The sequence below is a fragment of the Mastigoproctus giganteus genome, chromosome 3 (genome assembly GCF_048544385.1).
Source record: "Mastigoproctus giganteus isolate SK-2022 chromosome 3, ASM4854438v1, whole genome shotgun sequence".
Lineage (NCBI taxonomy): Eukaryota > Metazoa > Arthropoda > Arachnida > Uropygi > Thelyphonidae > Mastigoproctus > Mastigoproctus giganteus.
Genome location: NC_143577.1, coordinates 84,291,619 through 84,319,094, shown reverse-complemented (window position 1 = coordinate 84,319,094; position 27,476 = coordinate 84,291,619). Strand labels below are relative to the sequence as shown.

The following is a 27,476-nucleotide window of genomic DNA, read 5'->3' as shown; positions in this document are numbered from 1 at the left end:
AGCTGAATGGTTATAAATTCAGCCAAAATGAATTGTGAAATCCTAAAATAAATATAGTACTATAATAGCATATCAAAAGTCATCATTTACTCTCAGAAAACTGAGAGTTCACGTGGCCTGCTCATATTTTTTAGTACACAAAAGGAAACCACTGCTAGTTTTTTTTTTTTTTTTTATGGTGATCCCAAACACAAATAGTACTGGAATCTATACTACTGTGTACAGTTTTGAAAGTTAAGAGAGAGAGAGAGAGATGATGGCTATTAACACTGAATTTCAAATTCCATAGATTTAAATTTATGGGAAATAAATGAAAAGGAATGTTGTTCCCAAGAACAGAAGCAGAAAGGATAAATGAGGAAGAGAAAAAGTTACTGCAATGAGTTTAGGGTTGAACTCAGAAAAAACACATTGTAAGTAGACTCTTTATTAGGTATACCTACCCTTTTCATGAAATGGAGCACTCCTTCACTAACAGCATCACTTGTTTGTACCATACAATATAAAGCAAGTGGGAAAATATGTAGGAGTGCTGTATGAGTGCAATTTAGAGTGAGAATGGGCAAAAATAAAGATTTGAGTGATAAAAGATTCAGTGAATCCTACCAAATTTAGTAGCATTCTGATACTTTGGAAATTTTAACCTTGTTGGAGTTTTCACAAACAACAGTCTCAAGTGCATCAAGATTAGCCAATAACCAAATATCAAGAAGCCAATAATACTCCAAATTTCAGATGATGTGAGAGGTCAACAGAGGCTGACAGAACTTGAAGGGTAAGAGAAAGGATACAGTCAGTCATATAACAACCCAGTAAAACAGCAGTAAACAGGGGCATTTCAGAAAGCACAACTTGTTGTTCCTTGTCACAGATGGGATAATTCACAGCAGTCAACCAAACTGGATTCAACTCCTATCAGCAAAAAACAAGAAGGTATGGTTAAAATAGGTTTGGGAACACCAATACTGGCCAGAGGAAAACTGGAAAATGTTGCCTGGTCTGGCAAATTCAAGTTTCTGCAATGTCATGCTGGTATGAGGACAACAATATATAGCAAAAACAATATGAGTCCATTCTGCCAGGTATCAAAAATGCAGGTTAGTGGTAGTAGTGTAATACTGTTCTGGTGGTGCACACTGGGCCATTAAGATCAGTGAAACAATATGGTCATCTTGCTCACTGGCTGCAATAGTGGCACAACTAAAAATTCTTAATTTTTGAGTTAATACAACTAATGAAGTTGGGATAGTGGATTCTACATTTGTGCAATAACAGTAGAAAAGTAGAATGTGAGTTCAATTTTTCCTAATTAATTGGCATAAATGTCATGCCATTTTAGTTTTTACTGCATTGAGAAGAGTCAACAGTGGCACTTCTTCAGTGTGCCCCCTACCTTGGGACTGAATGGAGCACTGTCTGTGTGCAACAGTGACCCTTTTTGAGTTGTGACAGTATTGCAGTGTAATAGAACGTTCTTGCTGATGATATCAGGTGGCATTACTTTAGTTGAGAAACTATTGTATTCAAAATAGTTTACATTGTTTTGTGCCACTTAATATATTTTTTTTCTTGTAATAGTTTATTATTGACTGTTCTGTTATGGAAGGCAAAACTTCAAGCTGTGGTGAATTGATGCTTTAAAAAAAAAAAAGATCAGTCGCTGTAAATTTCTACATATGGCATGAAGATGAAGGTGGAAAAGGTTTCACTGAAATAGGATCTTGTCTACTAAAATATTTAGAAGACAAAGCAGCTTCTTGCCAATCCGATGATCTTGAAATTACCTTTTATTCAGACAATTGTGGGGGACAGCAGAAGAACAAATTTATTATAACAGACTATATGTATGCTGTGGCAAACTTTCGAATCAAAACAATTACATCACAAATTTCTTGTTGTAAGTCATATGCAAAATGAGGGTGACTGTGTGCACTTATTAATGTATGCTGTGGCAAACTTTCGAATCAAAACAATTACATCACAAATTTCTTGTTGTAGGTCATATGCAAAATGAGGGTGACTGTGTGCACTTATTAAAATAGAAAAATATTAAAATATCGCTAAAGTCTGGTCCTGTATTCGTCCCATCACAATATGTTACATTAGTTAGAACTGCCCTTTCAAGGTGGCTGAGATGAGTCACGACAATTTTTACAACCTGAAAGATTTGTCCCGACGCACTTCTGTTTGTTATTTGGTTTTTAGAAGCATTAGCAACTAAGGCCATATTGCTCCGGGATATGCGGTGGTCATTCCCTGACCTTTCCGCATCCTCCATATACTGACGCACTTCTGTGAAATTTAATAAAAATACTGATGAAATGAAGTTCAACTTCAATGACATTGCTATCTTTAAAGAAGAAAAGTAGTATTTACTCTTTCTTTTATAAAACATTATACAAACAGAATGATTATAAAACAGTTAATATTAAAGCTAGTAAAACAAGAAAGCCTACACAAGTTCCATTCCCATTTCAAAAAAGAAGCACAGTGACCTCCAATGTCTGTTGAATAATAATACAATTCCCAAATATCGGCCAGTTTTTATAACAGCCTAAAAGTTAATTTATGGAAGGATTAAATTTTTCTAAGAATGATTAAATTCTTCCAAATTTTTGCTTGTTTGTACACCGATAATTTTGTACTAACTTCTTGTTCTTATTTAAGCTTTACCACAATTATGTAAGATTAAAATGTAGTTCATAAATGTTCCTGAGTTTATAAATATAAAAAAAGTTCTTGTTTAATGTTTTTTTTTTGTTCTTCATCCTAATTACCTTTGATCTTTAGGAGACTTAAGTCACAAATATTGTGTGTGATTGTTGGTGCAGTAGTGGCAAAATTCAAAAGGGGGATTACATTTTCGAAATTCTGGTTACCCATAAGGGAATACTGATCAAACCAACCTAATTTTGAGTACCACTGGGTATGATGAGATGAATCGCAATATATTTCAACAATAACATAATTTATTCGTTTCTAAAGAAACTAATTTTAAAAGCCAAATTTTTCTTATCGATTATCTCAGAATTATGATTTTTGAGTTATGCCACTATTGCAGCCAGTGAGCGATCTGTAAATTGTTTCTGACCAAGCACATCCTTTAATAACTGCAGTGTCATCATCTGTGAATGAATTCTTACAAAAAGATAATGCACATGTCACAAGGCTAGATTTGCAGAGAACTGAATTCATGAGAGTGAATTCAACCTATTGCAGTGGCCACTTGTTGTTGTTGTTCGGGGTTTAATGGCGCAAGAGCAGCTTCGGCTATATTGTGCCTGCTCAAGTTTTGTTATTTCCTGTTATACTGTTACTGATTTGACATATTAGATAAGATTGGTTAGGTTTATTAAACTGAGGTATGAAAAAAGTTTACTGAAGTTTGATTTTTCCTCCCAGTAATGAGCTAAAGGCTTAATGGCTCATTTGTATGCAATTTGAAAGCTGATTGGCGGGCAATTTGGTATCATGGACATTCTATGATGATGTGCTTCACTGTTAGTGTGGTCAGACACTGTGGGCATTGTGGAGGATCGTCTTTCATTATGAGGTAAGAGTGTGTGGCCGATGCGAAGCCGGACAAGGATAACCTCTTCATGTCTGTTTGACTGAAAACTCGATTTCCAGGATTTCTGCTGCTGTTTGATTTGGTATAATTTATTGTTTGTTTGAGATTTCCAGGTCTGCATCCATATATTTTCAGAGGCTTTTTGATTGACGTTTTTAGTCATTGAGCGGAATTTTATGCAAGTGAGAATTTTCATTTGAAGGATGTTTTGCAGCATCATCCGCACGTTCATTGCCGAGTATTCCAGAATGTCCGGGAATCCAAGTGAATCTGACTCTTTGTTTTTTTTCCCTAAGATGTGTAAGAAGGAAAGAATTTTTCTTACATATGGAAGAGATGGATAATCTTCTGTCTGTAAAGCATATATTGCACTTAATGAGTCTGTGAAAATTATACTTTTTATGAGAGAAGTTTTGGCAATGTGATCTAGGGCAAGACTTATTGCAAACAATTCAGCACTATAGATACTGCACTCTATTGGAAGAGACTGAAATTACACTGTTTGGCAATACAACTGCAGCACCAACGTGTGCATCCGTCTTGGATCCATCAGTGTACAGATGAGAATAGTCAGAGAATTGCGTTACATAAGAGGAATGTAGCTGTTTTATGTGTTGATTTGGGATATTGTTCTGTTTCCATTTTATGAGGACCATGTCACAGTCAACTGAAATGATTTCCCATGGTGGAAGGGATGTGGGGGTATCTTGGTAGATTTTATCCATACTTAAGTTTAATTGTGAGAGTATTTCTTTTAGTCGGATGCCTGCAGGTTTGCATGTGTTAGGTTTGTTCACATATAAGGTTTCCCCATTTCGGTTTATACAGATATTGCCATGTTGGATGTCCAGGAAGGCTTTGAACTTTCACAGCATAGTTCAGAAGAAGGACTTGTCTACGAAGATTGAGTGGGAGTTCATGGATCTCTGTGTATAGACTATACACAGGTGAGGTACAAAAGGCTCCGGAAACAACATGTAATGCACTGTGATGAATTGGATATAACCAGTTCAACACACTTTTCCTAGCTGAGGAGTAAATGGGAGAACCATAATCTAATTGATATCTTATCATTGAACGATAAATGTGCAAAAGTGAATAATGATCAGCTCCCCATGGCATGGCTGATACAGCTCATGGAATGTTTAATTTCTTTAAGCACATTGTACGTAGATATTTTATGTGTTCTAGGAAATTTAATTTGTGATCCATGGTTAGTCCTAGTAGTCGGATACTACGTTTTAGTGGGATTTGTTGATTGCTTATTCTTAGTTCTGGATCAGGATGCATCTTTTGTTTTCTGCACTGCAGAAGTGTATTGCCACTGTCTTTTGTAATGAGATTCAATATCCATTATAGATGAACCAGGACTCTATTATGTTAATAGCACATTGAAGCTGCCTCTCGATTGTTCACATATTCTGTGAGTGGCATGATATTATGAGGTCATCAGCATATAGATAGGTTTCTACTGTTGCTGGAATAACTTCTGTTATACAGTTGATTTTGATAGCAAAAAAGGTTGCACTGAGGACTGAGCCTTGGGGGACCCCTGTTGTTGATTGTATATTAGAGACAGAATATGATGGTAGCAGACTTGAAAAGTTCTTTTAGACATGAAATTCTGAAGGAACTTCGATAGATGGCCTCATAGTCCTAATTTGTGCAATTCATAAAGGATACCATATCTCCAGGTAGTATCGAATGCCTTTTCAATATCAAGACATATCATTACAAGGTGTTCATTTTGGAGAAAGGCATTGCATATATTTGATTCAGCTTTTGTCATTATATCTATTGTTTATCTGTTTTTCCGAAAACCGTATTGGCTAGGACTAAGGAGGTTATGGAAGTCAAGAAACTATGTTAACCGATTAGTCACCACTTTTTCTAAAATTTTACCTAGACAGTTAGTAAGGGCAATGGGGCAATAATTATATGGGTTCGAATGGTCCTTCCCATGTTTTGGAAAGGCCAGTACAAATGAATGTCACCAAGAGTCTGGATATGTATCCTTAAGGTATATCCTATTATATAGCAGTAAGAGCATGCATAAAAAATTTTTAGTGAGATGTTTAATCATTTGATAGTGGATTCCATCCGGACCTGCTGCACTTTGCTTAGATTTGGCTAGGGCTTTATGCAATTCATTTATAGTAAAGGGTTTGTTGTATGGAATCTCATAAGTTGCATGGAAATTAATTTTATATTTTTTGATTTGAGCTTTATATGTTTGAAAGATTGGTCTGTATGATGTTGTTGCTGACAATTCCTCAAATGTTTCTCCTAGCAGATTTGCAATTTTTTCTGGTTCAGTTGTGTCATGACCTTTCCAGCTTATGATCGGTTTAGGGACAGTTGAATATTTGGCTGATATTTGTCTAATTTTATTCCAGATAATTCTGGTGTCCGTATTTCTATTAATTTTGCTTGCAAAAGATATCCAGGATTCTTTCTGAGATTTCCGGCGTATATAGCGTGCTTTTGCTCTGGCTTTCTTATATTTTATGAGATTAGTGGTGGTGGGGATCTTTCTGAATTGATTCCAAGCCTTATATTTTTCTTTCTTTCTTTGCTTCCAAGCATTCTTCATTCCACCACTGCTTGTAGTGTTTATGGAACTGGTTAGCTGTCTTTGGTATTGCAATATTTGCTGCAGAGATTATTTGATTTGTGACATAAGTAACAGCATTATTGATATCAGAATGTCTTATAGTTTTCTTATCTAAAGAAGCAGCACATTGGTATTTTTCCCAGTTTGCTTTGGAAAATTTCCATTTTGTACCTCTTACAGATTGCGGACGTCATTTGGTAGTAGGTGGCAGAGAAACAGACCAGTCGAGAAGAGGAAAGAGAGCTGGGGAACAGATGGTGAGATCAATTGCGGAGGTAGTCGCTGTTGGTAAATGGACACTGGTGTGGGTACCTGTGTTTAAGAGTGTTAAGTTCCTGCTGCCTAGAAGTTTTTCTATCATCTGTCCTCTTTTGTCTGTATGAAGTGATCCCCAAATGATATGATGCCCATTTAGGTCTCCAATCAAACAGAATGGAGATGGTAATTGTTCAATTATGCCCTCCAAATCTTGCAGTGAATATGTACAATTAGGAGAAAGGCAGGCGCCTCCGTAGCCAGGTGGGAAGGAGCAGCAGTGCGTAGCACACGCTTCTTGATGAGACCGGGGTTCAAGCCCGTCACCACCAAATACGGAGGATGCGGAAAGGTCAGGGAATGACCACCGCATATCCCGGAGCAATATGGCCTTAGTTGCTAATGCTCCTAAAAACCAAATAATAACATAATAACATAGGAGAAAGGTAGAGAGAAACTATGGTCAATGTAATTCCAGTCACAATGCATATCGTGACTGCTTCAAGAAGTGTTTGCAGCTGAATACACTTAGATGGAATATTAGAGTCGACCAAAATGGGAACTCCTCCATGAGCTATTGTGGTTTTACGATCTTGCCTATATATATTGTAGTACTTGATTGAAATACTTATTTGTGGAGTTATGTGTTTGTTTCTTGTAAACAGACACTTGAAGGAGTATAGATGAAAATAAGATCTTTGATATCATTTAGGTTACTTCGAATGCCATGACAATTCCATTGAAGAAGTGTACGCATTATTTGGGTTCAGAAACTGATTCAGATGACTTACGATTGGCTGCCTGTTTGAATCGACCTGTTTTGATTTTTTCTTTTCTAGGGAAGCTTGGTCAGCCCCTACTGTCATCAGTTGCATAAAGTTCCAGGACTGGTTCATCTTCTTGCCCTTTTTCATTGATTTCCATATTGTCAGTATTTTTCTCTTTTTTGTCTATAGGTTTGGTGGGATTTGTACTGCTTGTTGGTGTTGGATCTTCGGCATTTGGTGAGATTATAATGGGTGTATTAATTGCCTGATAAACTTTTGGTTTTGTTTGTAAAAGGGGGTTACGTGCCCAGTCTGCTACTGAGATGTTAGGCAGAACTGAGATGTCAGTCTGTGTTGCAGTTACCTTTGTTTTCTGCACTGTAGTTGCTGCTGTTGCCGCTGCATATGACCTCACTGCTGGAAGTAGTGGTATCGGCCTTTTGGCTTCTTGGTATGTGACCTTATGTTTGGTTTTATATTTCTGAACTTGCTTCTCTCTCTTCCATATACTGTCTGGAATAGGCAGGATGATCTCCTTTGCAATTTGGACAGTGAGGAGACTCTGTATGACATTCTTTATCATTATGATCTTTTGAGCCACATGTGGCACAAACAGCTTGACCTCTGCATACTGTTTGGGAATGGCCATACTTTTGACACTTGAAGCATCTTATTGGATTGGGGATGTATGGCTTTACCTGGCAATTTTCACTGATGTTGGTAGGGTAGGTGTGTTGAAAGTAAGTATGATGGTGCAGGTTGGTATAAGCTTTCCATAATTTTTGATCAGAATTCTTTTTGCATGAATGACACTCTGATTTTGTAGCTCTAGTACGATTTCTTCTTCAGAGCTGTTTAGGAGATCCCATTCCACGATAACCCCTTTTGATGTATTTAAAGTGGCAAGTGGAGTGACTTTGATGGGAATCCCACCAAAAGTTGTTATTTTAAGCAGCTCAGAATGTCAATGATTTGTCGTTTCTATCAGTAGGTCGCCTGATTTTAAGCAGCAAACCATTTTCGGGGGAACAGCTACATGTTCTAGACACCTTTGTATTACAAACAGCGAAAGTTTATTAACTGGCAGGTCTGATAGGGAATGAAAAATTAGAAAGAGTGGAGAGATGGTCTGGGTCACATTTTTCTTTTGTCTCTTGGCAGTAGATGGGTTTGGATCATCTTGCTGCCAAATGTGTTCAGTTTGAACCAATGTTCCAGATGAAACCTGGTTTGTAGAATCCATTTTTGCTCCTTTTTTGCCCCGAAAGGATTATTTTTTCCTTTCAGATTTCCGGCCCCACCACAGGGAGGTAGGAGCAGTGCCACCTAGTGACCAAGCGCCTTGAGAGGTTAGTTTGTTAGTGAAAGAACTGATTAATATGCTAAGAAAAGAAAGGTGACTTTCCTTCCTGGATTCTTACTCAAAATCTGTTAAGTACAGAACCACTTCAAAAGAACTGAGAATAAGCAAGGCACTGAAAAGAAAATAGAATGCAATCACTCAGAAAATCACTATATTTATTGCTCAAGAAAATTGCTTAGACACTACTATCCTTATAGACCAACTGCATCCCTTCATGGTCATCGTGCACCCACAGGGCAATGGACTCTTTCAGCAAGATAATACACCTTCCCACAGAGCCGTCATGACTAGAACATGGTTTGAAGAGCATTCCGCAGATTTTACCATCATGGAATGGTCTCCCCATTCACCAGCCATGAACCCTGTGGAGTATCTTTGGGATGCTGTGTAAAGGTCTGTTTAAGCTTTGAATCCTCCAACGAGGAATGCAGCAGAATTATAGATGATAGTGCAGCAAGCATGAATGGAAATACCTGCGAAATGCTTTTGTGAACTAGTGGACTCAATAACTAGCCATGTGACTGCCCTTATCTGGGCGAAAGGTAGGCCTACCTATTACTAGGAAGGTATTCCATGATTTATGTCCACTCAGTGTAGTGGCAATTGCATAATACAGTGTAAAGTGCAAAGAATTATGATTAATTTTTGGAAATCACGTGTTCAACTGATAAATCCTGGCCTCAATCAGAAAGAGGGCTCCATATTTGGTGGGTCTGAAACTAAAAAGGAATGAGCCATCAATCGTTTCTAGACTGAGCCAGTCAGTTAATGGAAAAAGTTTGTCAATCAATTTGGCCTCGGAGAGATTGTACAAGGCACATTGTTTGTTTGTTGTTTGGTTTCTAGGAGCATTAGCAACTAAGGCTATATTGTTCCGAGGATATGCGATAGTCATCCCCTGACCTTTCCACATCCTCCGCATTTGGTGGTCATGGGCTCGAACCCCGGTCTAATCAAGAAGCCTGTGCTACACACTGCTGCCTCCAATCCACCTGGCTACGGAGGCACCTCACAAGGCACATGGGGTAGAATTTTTCTCAGCATGTTCTGTGCTTGTTAACAGGAGAGACTGCTTCTACAGGGATGGGACACACACTTAAATACAAAGGGTGCAAGAATATTTGCTGATGCTATTGAGGCAATGTTAGGTGGGTCAGAAAACTGCCTGCTTTGGGGGATTCACAAACTAACAGATTAACAGTAGCCACATCCAGAGGTGGAAGTAATTCTTGCACTGCTTCTATCAGAATGAGCAGCAGCCTGGAAAGCAAGTTGCTGGGGATTTCAAGAACTGCTGGGAGTACGAAAAAGGAAATACATGGGCTGTGTTAGAGTAACTAAGAGTAACAACAGGTGCATGTATACTTGCATGCACACAAATACTAGAAGTATAGCAAATAAATTTGATGAATTTGAAGTGCTGGTCAAGACATGACAGGCAGATATGGTTGGGATATCAGAGATGTGGTGTCACATAGATATAAGGAATGCAGAATTGGAATTTGGAGAGTACAAAGTGTACAGAAAGAATAGACATGATAGCAAGGGCAGACAGTTTATGCTGTTCATTAAGAAACACATAAAATCGAAGGAAGTGCATCCAGTTGACATAAATGGATAGTGCAATGTTGAGTCAGTTTGGTGTGACATAAGCTCTGGAAAAGCAAAAATGAGGGAAGCAATTTGTTATAGGCCTAATGACTCAGATGAGTACAATGAACAATTATACAGAGAAACAGAGTGGGAAAGTAATTCAGAATGTCTTGGAATGGGGGATTTTAACTTTCCAGATAATTGACTAGAACTTGTGGGTTGGTTAATCACACACCAGCAAGGCTTTTGTGGATTTATTGGAGATAACGAGAAATCTTTGGCAAAGGATGCAAAGACTTCTTTACTTATATAAACTCTAAAAGGAAGGGGATGAATCAGATTGGTCCACTTGATATCAATGGGTTGACTGTTGATGATCATTCTCAGATAGCTACCAAACTAAATGAGTATTTTGCATATACATTCACACATGAGGAATTATTCAAGGAAGAGAAGGCCAGCTGTTTATCAAACTCAAACAGGTAGTTAAAAGATTTTGCAATAACTGAGAGCAAAGTGGAGGAGAAATTGTTGAAGTTAAACATAAGAAAGGCACCTGGGGTAGATGGGATCTATGCAGTTATATTAAAGGAAGTAAGCAAACCCTTAGCCATAATTATGAAAGCTTCCTTGGATTCAGGTGAGGTCCCCAAGGACTGGAGATGCGCAAATGTGTTCCTAATTCACAAAGGGGATTCAAAAGATGACACAAGTAATTACAGACCTGTTAGTCTAACTTCTGTTCCAAAAAAAATAATGGAGTCACTGGTTTGGAAGCAATGCAGGATCATCTAGACAAGAATGCAGCTATAGTTAAGACACAGCATGAGTTTGTTAAGGAGAAGTCTTATCGGACAAATTTAATTGGATACTATGAGCTGGTCACAAAGGAACTGGATGCAAAAAATAATTTTGATATCATATACTTGGATTTTAGGAAAGCTTTTGATACTGTGGGACAGGGAAGATTACTATACAAATTGGAGTAGTATGGCATTAAAGGCAAGTTACTACAATGGATAAGAGAATGGTTGAGTGGGAGAAGACAGACAGTGGTTATCAATGGATACCACTCATCTTGGATTAATGTTATTAGTGGAGTCCTCTCGGTTTCAGTGCTGGGCCCATTGTTGTTTTGTGTATTCATCAATGATATTGATGGAGGTATATCAGGGTTAATGTCTAAGTTTGTATATAATACAAAGATTGGGCATGGTTGTTAATGGCAGTAATGATAGTACACTATTGCAACAGGATCTGGAAAAGTCGAGCAGTTGGGCTGAGAGGGGGCAACTGACATTGAAAAATGTTATATGAGTAGCAGTAACCCCAGAGAGAAAAGTATCAACCGGGCAGTGTTACACTCAGCATAAAGCAGAATAAATGAGACGTGGCGGTAAGGATGCAGTTAGTGAAGTTTTTTGAGCAGGGAGACAGGCTGCCAGAGTAGATCATAGGGTCTTGTCAATGAATTATGGTAATTTTTCAAGCAGGAATAAGGAGGTGATTATCCCCTACTATAAGGCAATGGTCAGGCCACACCTTGAGTACTGTGTACAGGTCTGGAAGCCTCATTTTAGGAACGATGTAGAGTTGTTTCCGGTGACCACCTCCAGTTCCATAGTATTCTGTGGTTATACCAGATGGGGGAACATAGCAACAACTTCTAATTACATGATTGGGTTACTTCCCAGTCCTAATTAATGACCCACACCTAGTAGTGAATTCAACTTTTCCCTCTCCCACCCCTGCCCCTTATTCCCAGTACAGAGTGAGCATGAGTGTTAAAGGGGCTTTGTGCAGGTGAGGACTCCCCTGCTCTTTGAATCCCCCAAATATGACAGTAAACAGTATTCTTCACCTGCAAAAAAAAAAAGAAAGAAAGAAAGAAAAGAAAATTGTTTGTAGTATTTATATTTGGAGTGCTGTTATGAGTGAATATACACCAATGAGATGAAACATTATGACCACCTACCTAATATGATGTTGGTCCTCCACATGTCGCCAAAACAGCCATACCCTGCGAGGCATGGATGCTACAAGATTTCTAAAGGTGTTTTGTGGTATAGGGTTGAGACGTCACAGATCGGAGTTGCTGTTCCAACACAAACCACAGATGCTCGATGGGATTTATGTCTTGGGAATTTAGAGGCCAGGGCAATACCTGGAAGTCTTCCTCATGTTCCATGAACCGATCTCGAATAATCAGGGCGGTGTGGCATGGTGCATTATCCTGCTGAAAGATGGCACTGCCAGAAGGGAAGACCATTGCCATGAAAGGGTGTACCTGGTCAGCAATGATGTTTAGGTAGGTGGTAGATGTCTGAGTGCCAGGCACATGGATGACTGGATCCAGTGTATCCCAGCAGAACATCGCCCAAAGCATGACACCATCACCACCGGCTTGTTTTTATCCCACAGTGCATCCAGGTGCCATCACTTCCCCAGGTAAATGGACGCAAACGTACCTGGCCATCCACACGGTGCCACATGAAATGTGATTCATCGGACCAGACGACCATCTTCCAATCACTCAAGGTCTAGTTTTGATGCTTGCTTGGCTTGCCCATTGTAGGCACTGTTGCTGGTGAACCGTGGTTAGCATCGGCACTCGGAGAGGCCTACGGCTACACAGTCCCATTTTCAGCAGGGTTCGATGTACTGTGTGTTGTGACACATTATTCCCATCACCAGCATTCCATCTGGCTAGTTGTGCCACAGTTGCCCTTCTGCTGCCATGTGCTATCTGGGAGAGCCTTCGCTCACCTTGAGCATTGATGAGCCATGGTTGTCCAACACCTCGCTGGCGGTTCGTGGGTTTTCTCTCCTCGGATAATTTTCAGTAGGTACTAACCATGGCTGACCGTGAGCACCCCACCAGCCATGCCGTTTCGGATATGCTCTGACCCAGACATACGGCCATTACAATTTGGCCTTTGTCAAAGTTGCTTAAGTCCACTGACTTTCCCATCTGAAGAACACGAGTTAATACTGATTAACGGAGCTCAATATCGGGTGTTCTTATACAGTATCCCGACCCACAGTTGTGCCGTAGTTTACCTACAGTTGCTTCGATTTGCATAACGACTCACTGGTCATGTTTTGGCTCATCGGTATATGTTGTATAAGTGAGAGAATGGTCTGATATTTTCTTGGCAATGCATGTGGTCAGGATCTTGTACATTGTTAGGAGACAGGTGGTTGGTCTCCACTTTGCTGGGTTTTTGCTATCTTTGTCTTCAGCTTTCAGGTAAGTGATTCCTTGAATCAGAGATTTTTATTATTATTATTAGCTATATGCTGCACCAGCCAAGAGAGAGAGAGAGAGAGAGAGAGAGTCAAAAGTAAAAGGGAACCACCAAGAACAGAATAATGATGATATCCAGCTCAGGACCCTGGGTATGCCAAGCCCATACTCAACAGATGTGAGCCCCTGATATTCTGACATTGCCTCTGGATGCCTTATATCCATGCGAACTGCTCTGCTAGGTGCTTATGAGTGTGTTGCTGAACTTCTTGTACCAGTAGCTGTGGATGTTGTCTATTCCTGCAGTTCACCAGTTAGAAGATTTCCTAATCACCTGTTATACTTTTTCCTCATGAATCTCCCATACTGCCATCTAATGTGTCGTTAGTTTCCTTCTGTTCTTTTATCCAGTAGGACTAGGTGTTATGTCTAATTTCACTGCTCCACAAGTTGCTCCAGAACTCCTACACTGGTTTTTCTCCCATAGAAGGCTCTTGGTCATTGAAGATCAGTTGTTTGTTTACTTCTGAGTACTCTCTCTGTATCAGCAGTCTCTCTCTTAATGAGCATGAGAAGGTTCTGCTTCAGGGTGTTTAGGTATTCTTCTATTCTCTGATTTTTGGTATTGTGTTTGCTGTGAGTGTGGTCTTTCTAGAGGATGCCCTTCACTATTCTGATCAGCCTCTTTCTTCTGTTTCTCCCTTGATATTGGATTAGCTGGCCTATCTTGACTCTTAGCTCTTCAACCTTCTGCTGAAGCCTTTTCTCAATGCTGGTTGTCTCTTGTTTTCACATTTCTTGTTCTGCCAGTCTCTGATTTCACTTCCAGGTGGTTGATATGACGGCACAATATATGCCTGCGTGGATTATTCCTTCACTATTGTTGAGGTAATCTGGTATAATTTATTGAATGAAGCAGTATGTGTGGATTCTATTGGGACTCTGCTTCAGTATGTTGTGGGTCTTTGTGGGGTCCATTCCTCGAATTCTGCTTTATCTGTTCCCACTTTGGTTGCTCTGGATTGTAATTCTTCTTTTTGTTCTTCCTTTAGTTCGCTTTCTGTATCATATTTTCTTTTTTATAGTTGGTCTTTCATATGACCAACTACAAGATTATTTCCAAGACTGAAAGAATTACCAGGTTCTTTGTGACAATGGTCTGATGGTGGTCAACTATTTGCTGATCTCAACTGGCGGGAATCATTCTCCATCTTGGTTACTTTACAGTACGTTTGAATGAAAAACATATTCATTTTGATGGTCAATTTTGTGCATTGGTGTCTCCTAGGGTCACTAGCGCAGTTGCACTGGAAGCACTTCCAGTTAGTTGGGCTGGACGGTTTCCCCTTTCCTTTTAGTAGTCATACAGACAGGTCCTTGAGGTTGTCACAGACATCCTCTCAGGTATGCCAGACAAGCTATACTTGCTTCCTGGAAGTCCGAAATGCTGATGAAACTGATATATGGATGACACTCAAGCCAAGTGGATCCAATTTCGGAGAAGTCCGGACAGTCTATGGCAGCCAAATCCTCTGCTTGCACCTTCACGATGGTGGGACTGTTAGTAATCCTGGGTATAACCCCCATGCGCAAGCACACTGTGGGTGTCCACCCTGGTGTGCAACGTAAGCAGGGGTTGAGGTGTGGCGCCCAATACCACATGGAGGAATGCCGCCTCTCTGTGTTACCAGGCAATACAAGGGGGTAGATGACTCTCATCAACCAGTTCAATACCACCAATTTGCTTATTGGAGGCTTGAAGTGGTGGAACCCATGTTTAGTCTCCAGAGCTAAGTTCTGGTCAACCCTTCCCCATCACTTCCATCATGCAGTATGACTGATGAATTTTGAGGTTATGATGGACATCATGGCGAGATCCAACCTTCCTTACATTTCTAGGGTACAGCTCTAAAATGGTGTTTGCAAGCTGGCCACTAATCAGTACACCGGACAGAACCTATTGGTAACTCTTAAGAGGCTTCTGGATCAGCTAGTGTATAATCTTGCTACCTCTACTCTGCCAGATAGTGACTGGAGGAAGTCTGAGTAGAGTGTATGTGGGGGGGGGGGAATATTGTCAAGGTCACGTTATGTCAAGGACCTTGGTATATTCTTACCATGTGTATGCCATATCCAAAAATTTCATTACTTTATACAGCATGTCGCCCCGCTACTTTTTCCTACTATTGAATACACCATGAATCGTCAAACAAATAGAGTAAGCTTATCTGCAAAAAGATCTAAACCACCCAAACACTTCCTTGTTTGCCGGCTTTTTTTTTTACTTTCGTATTCCAAAGGTGTTTTTCCTTCTGATCATATCCAGCCAGTTCCTAAAAAGGGTGACAAATCCTTCCCATCCAATTATCGTCACATTGCAATTACTTCTACTCTTTCTAAAGTAATGGAGAAATCAATTAACCACCAACATTTAAACTACCTTTAAACCTTCTGTCTGAACAATAATCACCAATATGGATTCTGTCAGTGTCGATCCAATGGTGATATTCTGGCTTATGTTACCCATTTACGGACATATTCAATGGAAAAGTTCGGTGAAACACAAGCAGTTGCTCTTGACATCCCAAAGGCTTTTGATCGTGTTTGGCATAAAGGTCTTCTAAACAAGCTTCCATCTTATGGTTTTCCAACTACTTATGGTTTGCAAAAAGGATTCTTCTGCTCCTATACTTATCTTTGGTAACACTCCGATTTCTAGGCAAGATGATATATCTCTTTTGGAGATTACCCTGATTTCTAATCTCTCTTGGCACAAGCACTTTACAAATATTGCTTCCTCTGCATCTAAAAAACTTGGTTTTCTCTTTCGCTCTCGGCATAACTTTTCTTCCAAACAGCTGTACACTCTGTACAAATCACAAATCCACCCTACCATGGAATATAGTTCCCACATCTGGGGCGGTGCCCCCAAAACCTCTCTTAGGCTTCTAGATTCCATTCAGAAGAGGGCAGTTAGGTTAATTAATGACTCCTCTCTAACAGAGTCTCTCCACTTGCTGTCTCATAGATGCACTGTTTCTGCTGCATGCATTTTCTACAGATACTTCCATGGGCACTGTTCTTCTGAATTGGCTTTTCCCACTCTCTCTTTCGAAACAGTCCGAACACATGCTGCCACCAGCCAACTTCCATTTACTTATCTTCCTTGTTTATTCATTCAACTGCTGTTTTCTGGAACAACTTTCTTTTATACATATTTCCTGAAAATTACAGTCTACAGAAGTTCAAGTCTAATGTCAACAAATATCTTCTTTTGTCTTTTTCAACCTCCAACCCAAGCACGGTAATAAGGTAATACCATAGGTTTTAATATCTCTTGTGTTTGGGGCTTTCTTAAAAAAAAAAAAAAAAACAGGGGACAGCACCAGTTGCTTCACTGTTTTCCAAGGGAGATTGTTGCCGACTTTTTGAATCCACCCCCTCTGTCTAAGGCCTGAACGCAAGTAACTTTATCCTGCACCACACTTATTGCAGTATGTTCAATACTTCTATTTGTCGTCTTCATTCAGCGATGGAGGTGGACCTGTTCAGCTTTGGCATGCATCTAGTGGTGGGTGTTAGTTATCAGGAGCAGCAGCTTCAGCCATCAATTCAACTTGGGGAGGTAGAGCACAATATAACTTTCAAGATTCTGCTTCTTGGTGGTAGGTGGTTGGGATTTAAACCTGGGTCTGCCACTTGATGGGCCGAGCATAACCACTGGGCTATTGTGACCCTTTATAGGTATTATTGTTATTATTATTACTTCTACTAGTAGTAGTAGTAATAATAATATTAGTGCTGGCAAATTATGCAAAGAAACATCATTTGGCAGATGCAGAAAAACTTTGCTTCCCTGCATCATTCAACCATTCCTAATACAAGTTAAACAAGATTGTCTGTATGTAGAAGTCAAGCCAAGCCAAACTCTATTTTCAAATATAAGTGCTTTTACCTTCAAAATATTTTGCTCCTCACTGGAAACATCTGATGATATCCTTTTTTGCATTGAAATATCTCTTGAAGAACCTAATTCCTCTTTGAGCTCTTCAAAACCTAATAAAATATATTATATTAGTATTCTATAGTAACTAAAACAACGGAACCAATATTAAACAATATTGAATATTGAATTTTAGTAGCTTATCCTTTTAGCCATTACAAGAACCATTAGTAAAACTAAATAAACAGAACTAGTATTTTAATGGTGGCTAGTATTTTATTATCTAATCCTTATGATTAGTTACAAGAAATATTGCTTTTTTAGGCATATTAGGCATATTCTGAATTACCTGAAAACTTACATGCAACCAATGCATTAGTCGGTCCCACTACAAAGAATTTAAAAACTGTCTGAGACCACAACAGTCACCCTTATGAAAGAAAATGCATTTCATAAGGGTGATTTATGTCTTTAATTAAATTGCACATTAGTATACTGTGATCACTTGCCACTCAGTGTGTCTTTTACCTGCAGATTCTTAATGCATGCCAAATTGCTGTTGATAACCAGATCAAGAGTATTGTTTCTTCTTGTTGCCTCTCTAACATGCTGCTGTAGAAAACAGTCATTCAATAAATATACAAAAGTCATGCTAGTGTATGAGTAACCAACCCACAAATTCTAGTCAACATCTAGAAAATTAAAATCCTCCAGTATAAGATGTTCTGATTTACTGGCTTACTCTATTTCTCTGTATAGCCTGGTGACTGTATCTCTATACCCACAATCATAAGGCCTATAGCAAACTCCTACTCCCATCTCTATTTTCCCAGTGCTTATGTCACACAAAAGTGACTCACCATTGCACTGGTCACCCATGTCGACTGAATACACTGCCTTAGATTTATATGCTTCTTAACCAAGAGCACAATCCCCAACCCCTCCTGTCTTTCCTATATACCCTGTACTCCTCATATTTAAATTCAGCACTGCTTATGTCTGAGTGACACCATGTCTCCAACATCCCTACAATGTCTGCATTTCATGACTTAATCAGTATTTCAAATTCATCAAATATATTTACAATGCTCCTAGAATTAGTGTACATGCAAGTATACATGAACATGTTCTTACTCTTAGTTACCCTCTCGCAGCCCATGTATTTACTTGTTCCATGATGACCCATGACAGAACCTGAAATCCTCACCTTATTTTTTGCATGAAATCTCTGATCAGGCTTCTTCTACTGGAATATGCAGCAGCACGTTCCAATAGAAGCACTGCAAGAATCACTTTCACATCTGCCTGTGGCCTCTAGTTAATCTATTAGTCTGTGTTTTTTTTTTTTTTTTTTTTTCCGTAATTGTTGGCGCATAGGCTTTTGTGGCCATAATGCACCTCCCGAGGTTTTTGTAGTACTTTGATCCAAGCCCAAGGCAAGAACTGAACCCGCGACCTTTCGGTTGCCAGGCAGGCACTTTACCCAACCGGCTAGCCTGGTCGGAATTAGTCTGTGTATTCCCCAAGCTAGCAATTTTATGACCAACCTAACACTGCCCTAATAGCATCAGCAAATATTCTTGCACCCCTTCTATTTAAGTGTATCCTATCCCTGTTAAACAAGTCTCTTCTGTTTGTCACCAAACACAGAAAATGGTGAAAAAAATTCTCCACCATGAGCTTTGCACATTCTGTCCAGGGCTGAATTGATTAATAAGGCTCTCAACGTGTACTTCCTCATATCTTGTCTAGGCAGAATTGCAGACACCTTTAAATTCACACTTAACTCAACTTTTTCTTGATATTGTCCTGTAATTGCAGCTATATTTTCCTCTTTGTCAGCCAACATGAGTCGTTAATATCATATGCTAATAACAAAGTCTTTCTTTTTAAAGAAAAGAATAATGTAACTTAAAATTACTTTAATTTATCAAACAGGAGTTCATCATGAATTACAACTCTTTATTAAATATGGAGCCAGGTTTAGCTGAACTGCAACATGAAGAAAAATTAATATATGTTTTTCACTATCTAATTAACCTTTCTTAGATGCATGATTTGGCATGAGTATTTTAACAACTGTATCTCAAATCAAACTCTCTAGTGTTAAATTAGATCGTAAACTTTTATTTAATCAGTACTGTGTGTGTAAGAATGAAAATACCATTAGCCTTCCTTAATTTTAAAATAGGCTTATTTTCTGTTAAAGATTGTACTAATTATGAAATATATCAATTTTAGCATTAGCATTAGTAGAGGAATTTGATGCAAGAAAGCAAGCTTATGAAGCATCAGCCAAAAAATACCTGTCCAGCTGGGCCTTAAACTTATTCAGGCTATCAACCTCCATGACAAGGGATGGAAGTCTGTTCCACAAACCAACCACCCGCTGGCTAAAGGCAAATTTCCTCACATCTATCCTACATCTGTCTTTCCTCAACTTGAATTTATGCCCTCTCAGGTGATTATTCTGAGCAAGAGGAAGAATCCCATTGGCATTGAGCATGCTCAAACCATTCAAGGCTTTATACACCTCTATCAGATCACCTCGATGGTGCCTAGTCTCCAGACACTGTAATTTGCAAAACTTAAGCCTTTCTTCATAAGAGCATCCCTTTGTTCCATTCACCAATCTTGTTGCCCTTCTCTGTACTCGTTCCAGCATCTCTACATCCTTCTTGAAATGAGGCCTCCAGACCTGTATACAGTACTCTAGGTGTGGCCCAACCATTGCCTTATACAAGGGAATAATCACATCCTTATCCCTGCTAGAAAAATTCCTATATATCATCAACAATACACCATGAGCTACACTTGCAGCCCGTCTGCACTGCTCAGAAAACTTCATATCTGCCTCCAGAACACCCCAAGGTCCCTTTCATTCTCTACCACTGTCAGTGTAGTACCACAGAGTTGATTCATTGCTCTGGGACTGCTGTTTCCCTATATGTAGTACTTTACATTTGTCAATGTTAAACTTCATTTGCCACCTCTCAGCCCATCAGCTCAACCTTTCCAGATCCTGTTGCAGTAGCATAGTTTCAGTAGTGCCATTGACAATCCTGCCAACCTTCGTATCGTCTGCAAACTTGGACATTAAGCTTGATATACCATCATCAATATCATTTATAAATACAGAAAACAACAATGGACCCAATACTGAACCCTGAGGGACTCCACTAATAACATTAGTCCACGATGAACAGTGTCCTTTGATTACTACTCTCTGTCTTCTTCCCCTCAACCACCCCTTTATCCATAGCAGCAATATGCCTCCAATGCCACACTGCTCCAAATTGTGCAGCAGTCTTCCATGTGCAACAGTATCAAAAGCCTTTCTAAGATCCAAGTATATAATGTCACAGTTATTCCCTGCAACCAGTTCTTTTGTGACTGCATCATAGTATCCAATCAAACTGGTCAGGCAAGACTTCCCCTTAACAAAACCATGCTGTGTCTGAGCTATAACTGAAGTCTTGTCTAGATGATCCTGCAGTGCTTCTTTCACCAGTGCCTCCATTAATTTTCCGCAAACAGAAGTTAAACTCACAGGTCTATAATTACTTGTGTCGCCCTTTGATCCTCCTTTGTGAATTGGAGTCACATTTGCACATCTCCAGTCCATGGGTACCTCCCCTGAGTCCAAGGAAGCTCTCATAATTATGGCTAAGGGTTTGCTTACTTCCTTTGCTGCCTCCTTTAATATAACTGGATAGATCCCATTCCCCCCAGGTGCCTTTCTTTTATTTATCTTCAACAATTTCTCCTCCACTTTACTCTCAGTTATTACAAGATTCTCTAACTTACTGCCAGAGTTGAATACACCTTTGGCATTCCCCTCACTGAATAACTTGTCATGTGTGAATATCGATGCAAATTATTCATTTAGTTTGTTAGCCACCTGTGCAGGATCATCAATAGCTGACCCATCGATATCAAGTGGACCAATCTGATTCATCCCCTTCCCTCTAGAGTTTACATAAGTAAAGAACTCTTTGCTGTTTTTCTTTGCATCCCTTGCCAAAGATTTCTCATAATCTGCCTTCGCCTGCCTAATCTCCTTTGTAACTTGGTCACAGATCAACTTGTATCTATCATAGGCGTCTGTGCCACGTGTTAATTTTTATGTATCCCATGCATTTTTCTTCTCTGCCATATGTCTCATTAGTTCATCTGACATCCACATAGGCCTAAACCTTGAACAATATTCCTTAGTTGGTATGTAAAGCCTAGTAGCTTCCAAGATAAGTTCTTTGAATGGTTCCCATTTTGAATTTGCTGTTGGTAACATAATCAGTTGGTCCCACTGTATAGAATTTAAATACTGTCTCAGACCATCGTAGTCGCCTTCACGAAAGCAATAACCCTTCCCTTTACACCTGCATCTCTTTGAGTAAATCCCACTTCAGCACACTGTGATCACTGCCACCTAGTGGTTCATTTACCTTCAGATTCTTAATGCATGAAGAATCACTACTAATAATCCAATCAAGAGTATTACTCCCTCTAGTTGCCTCCCGAACAAGCTGATGTAGAAAACAATCATCCAATAAATCCACAAAAGCCTTGCTAGTGTGTGAGGGACCAGCCCCCAAATTCCAGTCAATATCTGGGAAATTAAAATCTCCCATTATAAGACTCTCTGATTTACTGGCCCACTCTATTTCCCTGTACAGTATCTTATTATACTCATCAGAGTCATTAGGCCTATAGCACACTCCTACTCTCAATTTTGATCTCCCAATGCTTATGTCACACCAAACTGACTCGACACTGCACTGCCCAGCGATGTCAACTGGCTTCACTTCCTTCGCTTTTATGTATTTCTTAACTAATAGCATAACCCCTCCTCCTTTCCTATCCTGTCTATCCTTTCTGTAGACATTGTACTCCCCAAATTCCAGTTCTGCATTCCTTATATCTGTGTGACACCATGTCTCTGAAATCCCAAAATATCTGCCTTTGATGTTTTGAGCAATACCTCAAATTCATCAAATTTATTTACTAAACTCCTAGCATTGGTGTACACGCAAGAATACATGCACCTGTGCTTTTTCTTAGCTACCCTAACACAACCCATGTGTTTACTTGTACCCCAATGATTCCCAGCAGTCTCTGAAATATCCTGCATCTTATTTTACAGGCTGCTGCTCATTCCAATAGAAGCAGTGCAAGAATTACTTTCACCTCTGCCAGTGGCTACTGTTAATCTGTTAGTCCTTGTATTCCCCCAATCTAGCAGTTTTCCGACCCACCTAACACTGCCTCAATATCATCAGCAAACATTCTTGCACCTTTCTATTTAAGTGTATCCCATCCCTGTAGAAGCAGTCTCTCCTGTTAGCAAGTACAGACCAGGCTGAAAAAAATTCTACCCCTTGAGCCTTGCACAATCTTTCCAGGGCCGAATTTTCATGCTCTGTCAATTTTAACTCGGGCCCCTCTCAGTTCTGCACTAGTAATAATGTACTACTTGGCTGCTACTACTAGTGTGTAATGTACTCTGGAGTTGCTGCTACCCACATGCAGTACTTTACATTTGTCAATGTTAAACTTCAGTTGCCACCTCTCAGCCCATCTGCTCAACTTTTCCAGATTCTGTTGCAGTAGTGTACTGTCATTAACCATGCCAATCTTGGTATTATCTGCAAACTTAGACATCAACCCTGATATACCTCCATCAATATCATTGATAAATAACCAAAACAACAATGGGCCCAGCACTGAAACCGGGAGGACTCCACTAATAATATTAGTCAAAAATGAGCAGTGTCTATTGATAACCACTGTTTGTCTTCTCCCACTCAACCATCCATTTATCCATTGTAGCAACTTTCCCTTAATGCCATACTGCTCCAATTTGTATAGTAATCTTCCATGTGCCACAGTACCAAAAGCCTTCCTAAAATCCAAATATATAATACCAAAATTATTTTTTTGCATCCAGTTCCTTTGTGACCAACTCACAGTATACAATCAAATTTGTCAGACAAGACTTCCCTGCAACAAACCCATGCTGTGTCTGAATTTTAACTGCTTGTCTAGATGATCCTGCATTGCTTCCAAACCAGTGACTCCATTATTTTCTCTTGAAGAGAAGTTAGACTAACAGGTCTGCAATTACTCGTGTCACCCTTTGATCCCCTTTCTGAATTGGGAACACATTTGCACATCTCCAGTCCACGGGGAACCTCCCCTCAGTCGAAGGAAGCTTCCATAATTATGGCTAAGGGTTTGTTTACTTCCTTTGCTGCTTCCTTTAATATAACTGGATAGGTTCCATCCACCCCCAGGTGCCTTTCTTATGTTCAGTTTCAACAATTTCTAGTGCCCTTTGCTCTTAGTGATTATAAAATTATTTAGCTACCTGCCAGAGTTTGATATGCTTCTGGCCTCCACTTTCCTACAGACTCTGTCGTGTGTGAATGTAGATACAAAATACTCATTCAGTTTGTCAGCTACCTTGGCAGGTTCATCATCAATTGAACCGTCAATGTCAAGTGATCCAATCTGATTCATCCCCTTCCTTCTAGAGTTTACATAAGGAAAGAATTACTGTTTTGCTTTGCATTGTTTGCCAAAGATTTCTCATAATCTTCCTTTGCTTGTGGTTTTTTTTTTTTTTTTTTTGTTAGTTGTTGGCGGATCGGCTTCTTTGGCCAAATTGCACCTCCCAAGGTTTTTGCATTTTCTACTCTGATCCAAGCCTGAGGTGGGATTCGAACCCGCGACCTTTGGGTTGCAGGCAGGCACTTTATCCGCCCGGCTAGCCCAGTCGGCCTTTGCTTGTGTAACATCCTTTGTGACTTGATTACAGACTATCTTATATCTACCATAGGCATCTATGTCTCCTGATAATTTATGTGTGTCCCATGCACTTTCTCTTCTCTGCCACGAGTCAACTGACAACCATTTTGATCTAAACTTTGAACAGTAATATTTAGTTAACATGAAAAGCCTAGTAGCATCCAAAATTAATTCCTTTAATCATTCCCATTTGGAATTTGCTGTTGATAACACCATCAGTTGTTCCCAGTGTATAGAAAATTTCATGGTGTTTGGGTCATGATTGTCAATTTTGTAATGTTAAAAGTTAGCTTAAACTGCGTTGTATGAGAATACAACAAATTTGTTTATTGCTGAAACTCATCTGCCTAGGTATTTGTGAAAAATTTGCTCTTTGAATTTATGTGTGTTTTTACCATATTAATTATGGCAATAAAGGAATATATACAAATATAAATCTCACTATCGTAATCCACAAGATTAGATTGATTCTAATAAAAACAGCCTGCATTTTTAATAAGTTTGCAAGATCATTTCAAAAATCACTTACCATTAGCATTATGAGAGTCATATGATGCAAGAAAGCAAGCTATATATATATCATCAGCCGAAAAAAAAAAAAAAAAAAAAAAAACCTTCAACCATTTCGCCATTCCATTCGCTCCAAATGCTTGTCCAGTTCTACCTTGCACTTATTTAAGTTTTTGACCTGAACTACAACAGATGGAAGTTTCTTCCAACTATCAACCACCAATGGAATGGCAAAATGGTTGAAGGTTTTTTTTTTTTTTTTTTTGGCTGATGATATATATATAGCTTGCTTTCTTGCATCATATGACTCTGATAATGCTAATGCTAAATGATTTTTGAAATGATCTTGCAAACTTATTAAAAATACAGACTGTTTTTATTAGATTCAATCTAATCTTGTGGATAACAACAGTGAGATTTATATCCCTATCACTTGCTCAGATTACTCCACTGAGGGGGCATGGAATTTATGCCCCCTCAGTGGAGTAATCTGAGCAAGAGGAAGAATCCCATTAGCATCCAGCTTGCTCAAACCATTCAAGGCCTTATACACTTTAATAGATCACCTTGCAGGTGCTTAGTCTCAAGATGCTGCAATTTGCAGAACTTAATCTTTCTTTGTAACAACAACCCTTTCTTCCACTCACCAATCTTGTGGTTCTTCTCTGTACTAGTTCCAGCAGCTCTACATGCTTCCTAAAATGAGGCCTCCAGACCTGTATGCAGTACTCAAGGTTTGGCTTAACCATTGCCTTATACAAAGGGAGATTCACCTCCTTATCCCTGCTAGAAAAATTCCTGTGTATCATTGACAAGACACCATGAGCTACTCTTGCAGCCTGCCTGCCCTGCTCAAAAAACTTCATATCTGACTACACAATTATCCCCAGGTCCCTTTCATTCTCTACCACTGTCAGTGTGGTACCACAGAGTTGATATGTTGCTCTGGGGTTACTGTTTCCCATATATAGTATTTTACATTTTCCACCTCTCAGCCCATCTGCTCAACGTTTTCAGATCCTGTTGCAGCAGCATAGCATCAGTAGTGTCCTTAACAACCCTGCCAACCTTTGTATCGTCTGCAAACTTGGACATATATACCATCATCAATATCATTCATAAATACAGAAAACAACAGTGGACCCAACACTGAACCCTGAGGGACTCCACTAATAACATTAGTCCACGATGAGCAGTGTCCATTGATTACCACTCTCTGTCTTCTCCCCCCTAGTTCAGACACAGCATGGATTTGTTAAGGGGAAGTCTTGTCTGACAAGATATGCCTCCTTTAATATGACTGGTTAGATCCCATCCAGCCCAGGTAACTTTTTTATGTTCAATTGCTACAATTTCTTTTCCACTTTGTTTTCAGTTATTACAAAAGCATTTAGCTCCCTGCTAGAGAATGATAAGCTTCTGGCTTCCACTTTCCTACAGATTTCCTTGTGTGCAAATGTAGATGCAAAATACTCATTCAGTTTGTCAGCTACCTCAGCAGGTCCATCAGCAATCGAACCGTTGATATCAAGTGGACCAATCTAATTCATCCCCTTCCTTTTAGAGTTTACATCAGTAAAGAAGTCTTTGCTGTTTTTCTTTGCATTCTTTGCCAAAGATTTCTCATAATCTACCATAGCTTGTGTAACCTCCTTTGTGACTTGATTACAGACTAGCTGATATCTACCATAGTCTTCTGTGTCACCTGATACTTTATATGCATTCCATACATTTTCTTCTCTGCCACGAGTCTAATTAGTTCATCTGCCATCCATTTAGGCCCAAAATTTGAACAGTATTTCTTAGTTAGCACACAAAGCCTAGTAGCTTCCAAGATTACTTCCTTCAATGCTTCCCATTTAGAATTTGCTGTTGGTAACATTATCAGTTGATCCATTCTACAGAATTTAAAAATTGTCTGAGACAACTGTAGTCACTTTACGGAAGCAAAAACTCTTCCCTTTACCCCTGATGGTAGTTGCATCTTTAAGTAAATTGCACATCAGCACACTGTGGTCACTGCCACCTAGTGGTTCCTTTATCTGCAGATTCTTAATGCAGGAAGAATCACTGCTGATAATCAGATCAAGAGTATTATTCCCTCTAGTTGCCTCTGGAACATGTTTTTGTAGAAAACAATCATCCAATAAATGCACAAAGGCCTTGCTAGTGTGCGATTTACCAACCCACAAGTATCAGTCAGCATCTGGGAAGTTAAAATCTCCCATTATAAAACAATCTGATTTACTGGCCTACTCCATTTCTCTGTATATTTGTAATCATCAGAGTCATTAGGCCTATAATACTTTCCTACTCTGAATTTTGCTTTTCCAGTGCTTAAGTCACACCACACTGACTCAACATTGCACTGTCCATCCATGTCAGCTGAATTCACTTCCTTTGATTTTATATGTTTCTTAACTAACATCATGACCCCTCCTCCTTTTCTATCCTTTCGTACACATTTCAATTCCCCAAATTGCAATTCTGCATCCCTTATATCTGTGTAACACCATGTCTCTGATATACCAACAATATCTGCCTTCAATGTCTTCACCAGCACCTCAAATTCATCAAATTTATTTACTATACTCTTAGCATTAGTCTACATGTAAGCATACGTGCACCTATCCTTACTCTTAGTTATCCTAACACAGAAAATGCATTTACTTGTTCCAAGATAAATCTCAGCAGTCCTGGGAAACCCCAGAGCCTTGCTTTCCAGGCTGCTGCTCATTCCAATAAAAGCAATGAAAGAATCATTTTTACTTCTGCCTGCAGCTACTATTAATCTATTAGTCTGCGA

General features: G+C 39.3%; 1 protein-coding gene across 1 annotated transcript in view; it reads right to left on the bottom strand.

Annotated features, from left to right (window-relative positions):
- Window positions 1–27,476, bottom strand: part of LOC150088120 (uncharacterized) — a 1,786,788-nt gene that overhangs the window by 442,510 nt on the left and 1,316,802 nt on the right. Inside the window, exon 32 of the mRNA XM_090370030.1 lies at window positions 17,366–17,466. Within this exon, the coding sequence (XP_090226156.1) occupies window positions 17,366–17,466 (101 nt within the window). The remainder of the gene's footprint in view (window positions 1–17,365; window positions 17,467–27,476) is intronic.